At 47.0% G+C, this 9,991-nt stretch overlaps 1 protein-coding gene across 1 annotated transcript; it reads left to right on the top strand.

The window, feature by feature from the left end:
• Positions 1-3,273: 3,273 nt before the first annotated feature.
• Positions 3,274-7,117, top strand: LOC149340674 (lactosylceramide 1,3-N-acetyl-beta-D-glucosaminyltransferase A-like). Its single transcript, XM_089551160.1, has 4 exons — positions 3,274-3,359; positions 3,720-4,025; positions 4,950-5,154; positions 6,602-7,117. The coding sequence occupies exons 1-4, from the start codon at positions 3,274-3,276 to the stop codon at positions 7,088-7,090; spliced, it is 1,086 nt and encodes a 361-aa protein (XP_089407286.1). The 3' UTR covers positions 7,091-7,117.
• The last annotated feature ends 2,874 nt before the right edge of the window (positions 7,118-9,991 follow it).

Below are 9,991 nucleotides of genomic sequence, written 5' to 3'. Positions count from 1 at the left end.
TCTTCGTTCACTCCCATCTTCCCCCTTTCCCTTACGGCGAGGTGCAGGTGTCCACCCAGATATGCGAGAGAGATACATTTCCTTTCCTCAAAAAATAAATTTACCGTCCAGCAAGGCGTACAGCCGAATTGGCGATGGCGTTCTGTGGACTCCCTGGCAGCGTTGCAAGACGCTGTCGCGTTCCACTCTTACAGGCGAAGCTTAACATGTTAACCACACATCAGTAACACACGCAGACAGCCAATGGACGCGTCATTCGCTGGCAGCACTTGATTCATCATTCACAACCACATTCTTAACGTACGCTCCCTTGCCGCACATGCCAAGGACGTACACCACGATCACATTCTGCGCCATTCCTCTGTACTTTGCTTTGCTGAAACCTGGATGGATCCCGAAGAGCCTCTCGAAATCATAGATTTCCTATACTGCTGTGGTGCTCGCAGAGACCACAACAGAGCGGCGGAAGTCGCTATCTACTTGCGCACAGGTCTCTCTGCAATACCAGTCGAAATGTTTGGCACGTCACATGAAGTTGGCGAACTGTGCGCCGCAAAGTTGCCCAACGGCTTGCTGGTAGTAGCTGCCTACTTCGCTCCTACCGCACTCACGAAACACGTCGTGCACTTCCTGCAACTCGCATTAACCGTCCATCGATCCACACCGATGTTAGTAGTGGGGGACTTTAATGTTGACATAAAGACAAACAGCAATTTCCTAACACTTATGCGCGAGAACATCCCGTTCCTCTCGCTCGTAACGCGTCCCACGGCTGTGACAACCTCGCGAGGCACTTGTATAGATCTCGTCTTTGAGAATCAAGCATTGGTGTACCAAGTCGAACATATATGTCTATTTCTCCGACCACAAAGCTTCCTTCATGACTGTCAAGAACTGTTAGTGGAGTCTTTGTTAAAGGAATACGTGTGAAAAATAAAAAAAAAATTCTGTGATAGCGCATACATGTGTTGCTCGATTTCTTTGCCTCAATCTATCGAAAAGGTGAAACAGCTTATTTGCTGCGCTCAAATTTCGCATTAGGAAGTAACGTAATCGTCGGTAATTTTTACATGCACCCCTAGATTTGTAGAGACATGACTGCAACTTGTTAATGCGGCTAAGGAGCATACTCATCACGTAAATGCAGCACAAGCCAGCATGCATTGCGAGTGAATGTAGGAGGTAATGGAAAGTGCACAGGTTTGTCCACTGCATCGAGCTCAGCCGCAGTCGCTCTCACATGGCAGAGAAGAGTTGAAAGAGATGTGAGAGGAAAGACGGAAGGACGAGCGTAGCAACAACCGCGTCCGCCGAAGCGACGACTCCGGCTTCAGAAACCGATACCCCAGTGGCAAGGGACTCTTGCCGCAAATGCGAGCCCCTAAATTCCAGCACCGAAGGGCCAGACAGAGCCGCCAATCTTATCCACAAGCCAGTATTGTGACCGAAGGACGAATGAAAGGAAAGTGCACGGGCCTGCCCACTGGCTCGAGCTGAGCCAAATCGCTGCCACGGGCAGGCATATTGCAGCTGAGAGAGATGTGAAAGGAAAGATTGAAAAAAAGAGACGCGCGTCTCAAAACAACATCCGCCGAAGCGATGGCGTCGGTTTCAGCAACAGCTACCGCAGTTCCCGATCCCTACGGGCTCTCCCACATGCCAGTATCTTTCAATGCCTCCATCCAGTCCTGTAGAACCCGCAGTGATGCACAAGTTCAGGAGGAGGAAAGAAATTTTAATGTCGAACAAATGCATCCCCCCCACACTAGGCCAGGGAGGCAGGAGGCACCGCTTTAGATCCTGGACTGGAGATCTCTTCTCTTAGCCGGTCGGACGAGGCGGAGCTGCAGCTCAGGGTCCGAACTACGCAGCAGGGTTGATCAATAATTGAACGGCAAAGCTATTTTTGTGATTTTTTTCCAGGGATTTAAGACATCATATCCTTGAAGTCACTGTACCTTCCCCAGGTGGTCGAAATTATTATTGTCTTTTGAAGAAATGAAATCGTGCGGTAACTGTCTCAGTTCTCGGCAGACACCTCAAGCGCGCTGTAAAAGAAGAGAGGAAGATGAGATTGAAAGAAGAAAGATAGAAAGGGGTGCCATAGTGGAGGGCTTCGGAATAATTTCGGGTGTGAAGGGCTCCTCTGGAGCCCTCCACTACAGCACCCCTTTCTCTTTTTCTTCTTTGCCTTCGAACTTCCTCTCTTCCTCAACGGCGCGTTTGAGGTGTCTACCAAGAAATAAGACTGTTACTGCGCCATTTCCTATCCTCAAGAACCGGTGATTATCTACTACTCTGGACTCTGAGTCTACTGCCGTCCTTAGGTATGCTGCAAAGGAAGCTTTCAGTGTTAGGAAAATGTATGTCGTGCGAATCGCATCAGACACCGCCAGCCGTGATCTTTCAGTACCCAAGAGGCGGGAGAGAAGAAATGCGGTTTTCTGAGAGGAAATATTGCTACGAGTTAACCGTAACATATAGCACCACTGAGGACCCTGTGCCAAATGCTGCCGGAGCTCATCCAATTCCACGTCGATACGCTCTCCCCCTGGTAGCGTTTCCGTCCCCTTGTTCTCCCTGCTTCCCTGCTACTCTCACTTGTCCAATTGTGGTTTTATGGAGTTTAAATCCCCAATACGACTCAGGCTATGGGGGACGCAGTAGTGAAGGGCTCCGGATATGATCGAGAACCTGGTATTCTTTAACGTGCACGTGCCTCGCACAGTACACGGACCTCTAACAGTTTGCTTCCGTCGAAATGTGACCGCCACGGCTGGGATTGAACCCGCATGTTTTGAGGTCGGCAGCCGAGCACCATGGCCACTCAGGTGCAGCGGCGGCCTTTTGTCTAGCTAGCAGCTGAGTGCTTCTGGCTTCATCATGCTATAAAGCGCGGCCGGAGTTCTCGGAAGCTGCTCGGAGGCACCAAGAGTGCACAGCGAATCATACTACCGCATTTGAAGCTTTGCTGAGGGCCCCTTCTTTAGTGGTGTGAGAATATTCAAAATTATCAGATGCACAATCCTATACTCTTTTACTGGATTCTGTGAGCGAGTCAAACAGTGCAAGTTTATTATTAGTCGAGCATGTTCTGAAGCTTTAAAACTTATTTAAAATATCATACTTTTCTAAGACGGCGGTATCGAAACAAGTCGCACTCCGTTGCTGTCCAGCGTGCTGCCATAATATGTTTGCTTTTGCTGGAGGAAATGGCGCCGCGATGTGATCTATTTGTGTGTTGAATTTCATAACGGACATACATGGGCCTCCATGATTGACAGTGCGGCAGGCTTTGGACCTCCTATCTGGGAGGCCTTTCTAGCAGCTCGCTTCTCCTTCATCTACCAACGAGTGAAGCAAGTTGATTCGCTGTCATCAGCAGTTACAGAAATTAATCTTGCTCTTCCTATTAAAGGACTGTGTTGCGCCCCTCTAGTGGAGATCACCACCGCGTCTCTTCACAGTTAAAGTTATGTGCTGTGCCGGATTGCCGCCATTTGCGCTTCGCTTTTTTCGCACGCGAGCCTTATACGCCAGTTATCCATCACAAGCAGGAAATATTCGCACAAATATTTGATTTTTACGAAATTCAGTTTGTAGCTACCTTATTAACACGCCATCAGGTAGCAAAGCTAAAATTTTTGCGTTCAGTCAGCTTTCGAAAAAACGATAAATTTGCACCCTTATATTTTTTGCCACTGTTTGTGACCTCGCAGGGCCTTGTTCTCAGCGACGCGCTTCTTCCGTTCACCGAAGGCCCTGTTCGCCCTTTGCGTCCTGTGCGTGGCCGGAATGGCCATGAAAACATGGCGTTCGACACCGCGCTCCTCCAAGTTCTCTCACTACCCGCGGTCACTGTGCGCCGAAAACAGCACACAAGTGGTCGTTGCGATCCGGTCGTGGCCTGGCAACACAAAGACCCGATCCGCGATTCGTCGCAGTATGGCCCACTCTGCTGTTCGGTCGGCATTGCCTAACTGGGCTTTTCTCTTCTACATGGGGTACCGCGAGGACTACCCCATGTAAGTCATATATAAATTCGCGCGTTATCTCAAGGGCAGTAATTGACGCTCCCTAAAATACCCGATAAAGATGCTGCATTCTCATGCCGATGCCAGTCTGAAAAATGACATCGCTGATGCTCAATTTATTGTTCTTTCCTGCTGAATCTGAGTGCTTGAAACATTTTCTATGAAATGGGCCTTAATTAAACTCATAGAAACTATTTTGCAGATTGGCCATCGCAGCAAAGAGGTGCTGCATAACGACATTTGCATTCGGGAGGGAGTCGGTCTTTGATTTCTTTATATCCTTTTTCGCGGTCTGATTTCCTTGACATAGGCTCGTTCTAATATAGTTAGGCGGCTTTAAAAAAAGTAGTAGTAGGCTTTTAACGTATTTAAACCGAGTAAAGTGCGAAAGCGTGTGTTTAGTCTGGCTGGCTAATAGTTTTGCTTTGTTGGGTCATCGGCACGTCTCGCGACGGTATTAGTTCGATAGTTGTGTTAGTTCAAGAAGACGACGATAGGCACTGCACAACGCGAGAGGGTGTATACTTGGACGTATCATCAACGCATTAGTCGATGAAGACAACGATACGCAGTGTAAAGCGCGAGAGTGTTGTAGTTTAAGTCGAGGCGTAACCGGCGTCGGCGATAGCAGACTGCTCTCGTGGAATGGGCAGTGAAGCTAATCTGTTCGCGCCACTGTGGGTTCGAATGCCAATGACGGCAATATTTATTTTATTTATTTATTGTTTCGCCAAGGCCACCTTCAACGTCAAGCTTTACAGAAACTCGGTGAGCTGGTTAGACCTGGGGAAAGTGTTTTCGCCGTAAAGTGCCCTGTCACTGACCGACATTTCTTTTACAATCGCGCAGACCGTAAGGACGTATGACTGGCTTTCTATAATTCCCACTGCTATCTGAATTCTCCCGCATGTGAAGACTGGACGCCTTGGGTGCCGAAATTTCCAAGCATGGAGACCTGCTGGTGGCCCCTTACTTGGCTATAGCTAACAACTCCGTTGAGACTGCGCTGGACGTGATGCGCTGGGTGGAAGGGCACTGCGGAAAAGGGCATCCGCTGCGCCTATTCGTCCACGTGAACGACACCGTGTTTGCCGATCCAGTTGCCTTGGAGCGCTACACGGTACGAGGCCCAGTTTTCGCACTTTTGATAGAATGCAGCTGTCGCGAACCCGCGCTTACGTTCCCAAGCATTTGCAAAGCTCGACAAGTTAATAGCACTTGCCGAATGGGAGTAAACTCCCACTCTGGCTCTTAAACACACACACACACACACACACACACACACACACACACACACACACACACACACACACGCACACGCACACGCACACGCACACGCACACGCACACGCACACGCACACACACACACACACACACACACACACACACACACACACACATAATTTAGCGAAGTATGTGCTTCGTTCAATGAAACATTTTTCTGACTCGACGTTTCGATCGGAAGAGTGGTCTATTTCAAGTGTGATAAAATCTCTTGAAAAAAATCGGTCTTCTGATCGAAACGTACGTCGAGTAAAAAAAATCGACACCTTTAGCATACTGTGTACCGTGTCACCGTTACCGAAGTACCGGGAGCCCGCCGACCACCGGTGAGCACGCGCTGATTGCTCCCAATGCTGCAGGCGCGCACGCAGCTTCTGGGTTCCTGGCGCCATCTAGCGCCATCAGCGCGATTGGCGCATGCGCATTGGCTCCACTCGGGCTCCTGGTTTTCCGGTACCGGTAACCTTAAAACGATACACGGTGTGCTAAAGATGTCTAATATATGTCCTTTAACGAAGCGTATACTTCGCTATATACTCCGTTAAGCAGTCAAGTACTTCATGCTCTATCTGATGCTATATATATATATATATATATATATATATATATATATATATATATATATATATATATATATATATATATATATATATATATATATATATATATATATATAAGGAATAACAAAATCTAAAGGCAACTGATTAAAAATATAATATGTTGGGGAAGTGACATTGAAAAACTTAAGATTTATTCAACGTTTCGACCCGGGACTTGTCGAAACGTTGAATAAATCTGTTAAGTTTTTCAATGTGACTTCCCGAACTTTATATATATATATAAATTTCATGGCAGGTGATTGATAAAATAAAAAAAGGGCTTTTTATCGATCCGGAACGCCGTGAATTTAAGGCTGTTATGTTTTTCGATTTCTGGTGAATTTTTCTTGCCTGCATTTTTTTTTTCATTCAGTTCCATAAGCAAAAAGCTAGCGCTAAATGTTCAAACGGAATTTCTCGCTTTCTTATTATATTTGGTGTGTCCGCTAGTTTCTTAAGAAATGCAGTTCTTTCGCTCCTGTACTGCCAACAACACCGACGAATTGAGCGCTATGCCGGCAAGCACTGCAACGAAGTCAAGCGCCGGGCGCTTTTTATGAACTATACTCGATTGTCTTATTCTCTAGAAGCGAAAACATCGGCAGAAGCACATTTTCTCAAAACTCGTTCCTGGTTTAGTGCTTCCAATACTGTAACCTCTTTGTGCCAATTTCTTTCCCTTAGAGTCAAATGAAGAAGCGTGAACACCCTTCGTTCTACTGCAAAGTCGTCAAAGGAGTCGAAGTTGGTCGTGACCCTCAAGGCGTCAACTTCGTCCCTTACGATCTGTTCCGGGGTCCGGTGTTTCCGCCGTATTGCGAGGGCGATGCCTTCTTCATCAATGGAAGCCATCTGGGGCAACTGTACAAGGCCTCCTTGTACGCTCTGCACTACGCCCTAGTGCCGCAGTACCTGACCGGGCACATGGCTGTCATCGCCGATATGGCACATGTGAACGTTTCCAAGCATATGGGCGTCTTTGGCAGTTTTGAAGGCAGTACGAAATCGCAGAAAAAGTCCTCACTCAAGCCGAAGCTCTTTCTCACCGGCATTGAGAAGGACATGTGGAAAAATGTGTGGCTGCGCTCACTCTACAACCAAACACGCCATAGCCAAGTCGAGAAGGACTTGATTAAAGGTATTTTAGGAGAGCTCGCATCTTCGGTAGAGTAACGTTGTGCAGTTTCCCTCCACGAGGATCCTTTTAATAAACTGGAAAATGTGAATAATCATGTTTGCGCTCGACATCAGAATTGTATTCTGCCGAAATGGGGCAAACTGCTGATGTGAGCACCTCTGCCCCCCCCCCCCCCCCCTCCCGCCGAAAAAAAAAATCTCCAGAAGCGAGGTGGTCTAGACGCAGCAGCTAAAAATTGAGCCCTTGCCACATCAACAGGCGTCTGCATCTTCCCTGTCATATTTTGCTTCTTTTTGCGTTATGTGGCGTGCGTTGAAATTGCCCAGTACTCCTCGATCGAGATCCAAATGGGCCCCTCTTTAATCCTCGTACTGCATATGGACTGTACAAGCAGCCCTTGTGGCTCGAATAAAGATTCAGCGGTAGACAATAGGGAGGTTTAGTACAATAAAGCCTCTAGGCCAAAAAACCTAAATCAGTTTCAGTCGCATTCAAACGCTGCAGGTACGCAGATCGGCAAGACCGCTGAAACTAAAGTGCCAGATCCTCTAAAGCGATACTTACAAACCTACATGCAATACGTTTTTTATAGAATGTTTGCCTAGAACGAATCGAAAAAAAGTTATGAAGCGACGTTGAAACCAGATTGCCAGAAATGTTACATAGTTTGAATACATATGTGTGATGGCAGCGTCTCAAGTGTTGCGCTACGCTCATGTCTATCGAAGCAGCAATCCAAGCTGACATGAAACACGTGCACGCCACTGAACTTTGCTAGATATTAATGACATCATTGAAAAAAAAATTAGGACTCTTTCCAGCTAGAAGTCGTCGTCCTACTGCCGCATTTCTCTTAGATATTGAGGGAGCTCCCAAACTGACGCATCTCTCGGCAGAGAAGCCATCATAACAAAACAACAGCCGCGGACATAGTGTGGCAAAAAGAAGATGGCACCTTAGGTTTCAGTTTAGCCATTAACTCAACAATCAAGCGAAGAGGAAGAAGACGTGAGTCGACTGCGGCACATCTCGACGCTCTGTCTTGAAGTGAAACAAATCTAGTCGCAAAGAGATGCGATGCGCGGTAGGTTTGCACAACAGCTCAGGACCCGCAAGGCGGTGCTCTGTGGAGGTGAGCGGAATCACGATTAAACGTAACAGTATACTGGAAGACAAAAACAGCGCTGTTGTCAGGAACGAAACGTGGGTAGCAGCGGAATGGTGTGAGCAGCTAACAATGGGATCAGAAAAGCAGCGCACATCGCGCAATGTGATGGAGCTCTAAGTGCGTCTGAGCGCGCCAAGGCTGCTAAAGGTTCCGTCCGCGACTGCTGAGAGCTTCCGTCTGCGACTTCTACTCGCGACGATTTGTAGAGCGTGCAGCTCTCCAGAAACCAGGAAGAGGGAGACTGTGTCGAGGCTAGCGCTACTCTTAGCTACTTTCCGAAGCGCGAGCTAAGAATGCATAGTTCGAGAGCGTCCTCTTTCGACCCAGAGATTCACAATCAAAGAAAGGTGAAAGTGAGGCACACTCGGGGATCTGAGCGTAGATTATTTGCGTTTTTGTTGGTGAAAAGAAGCTGTTTATGTCACTCGAGTTTTCTGAGCCTCTCTGGGATGTAGGAAACTAGGCCAAGTATTGTGCGGAGGTGTTAAAGTGGAAGTGCTAGTGTATTCTGCGGGGGCACTAAGCAATGCCGTATTAAGAACTCAGTAATAATAGACTTGGATACGAAGTATGTTGCAACAGTCAGCCACCGCAGCTTCATGCAGTTATACATTCTGGACTATAGAAACTCAGGATCGGTGGTGTGCTACAAAGCAGGGAGAAATGTGTAGACAGAATCACCAATTTTACCTGAATAGTGTCTCTGTTGTATTTCTTTCTTATGTGGTGCACTACAATCAAGTATCACTCTTTTTTTAAACGGTCCTTTGCGAAGTGTTCTGCCGTGAAGAAACAGAATATTACTTGGTGACGTAACAGTTGTTGTCCTACACAAAAAAGGACTGAGGTATTAGGATTTCAGTGCTTGATAGCTTCTCTTTTTTTTTTTCGTTACTTCATCTGCTCGTAATCTAGGGCTAACGCTGGCGGAAATGTCACATCTCAGAAATATGTCAACGGGGCACGAAACGTCACACAATTTGTGGCTTTGAAAAACCGCTAAATTATGCGGTAATAAAACTGATTAAGCAGTGTTCGTAGCAACGTAACACATCTAGGAGGTTTTTTAGGAATAACTTAATCATTAACTTCCGATCTGGCATTAAAGTTTTAAAGAACTTTACCTGTACGAGGTAAATTATTTAGGGTTGAGGTGTTCTTCAGAGACAATTTCTAGTAATTTTCACTCGCTCCCTTTTGAGAAATCAGTAAGAACTAACCAATTCGACGAAGGTGACCGTTTTTTCGAAATTACAGGAACAGCTGAATGTAATAAAAGACACAGCAACGCTAGAAATTGAATTGGACAAGCAGTGGTTTTATCTTTCTGGCCACAACATGTTTCATTTCGAGCGTTGTCCTTAGCCTTGTTAAAAGAGTTCACGACAGGAAGACAGCGCTTTCCTGGGCGAAGCAGTAAAAACTGTTACCCAAACAGAAAATTCCTGCAAAAACAACGATTTCAGGTTAAAATTGGCACTGCACACAACCCAGGGGGGAACGCAGTTGCGTGCAGCGGCTGTTTGCTCTGAAGTGACTAGGACGCGAGGCTCCACATCAGCAATAACGCCGTCAATGTTAGGTGTACTGCAACTCCCACAGACGCATCCCTGGGAATCGGGTCCGTCCCTTCTCGAGTTTGATGCTTTTTCCTCACCCCACCCTCACTTCCGGTGTGGATTGCCTGTTTCAGCCTGGCGGCGCAAAGTTGTTTTCACTGTCGACCGAGCTTGGCTTAATCTAATTCCCCCCACGTTGCGGAAGCCGC

The sequence above is a fragment of the Amblyomma mixtum genome, chromosome 6 (assembly GCF_055824585.1).
Source record: "Amblyomma mixtum isolate Tamu chromosome 6, ASM5582458v1, whole genome shotgun sequence".
NCBI classification, from domain to species: Eukaryota; Metazoa; Arthropoda; class Arachnida; order Ixodida; family Ixodidae; genus Amblyomma; species Amblyomma mixtum.
This window is presented reverse-complemented; position numbering and strand designations above follow the sequence as displayed.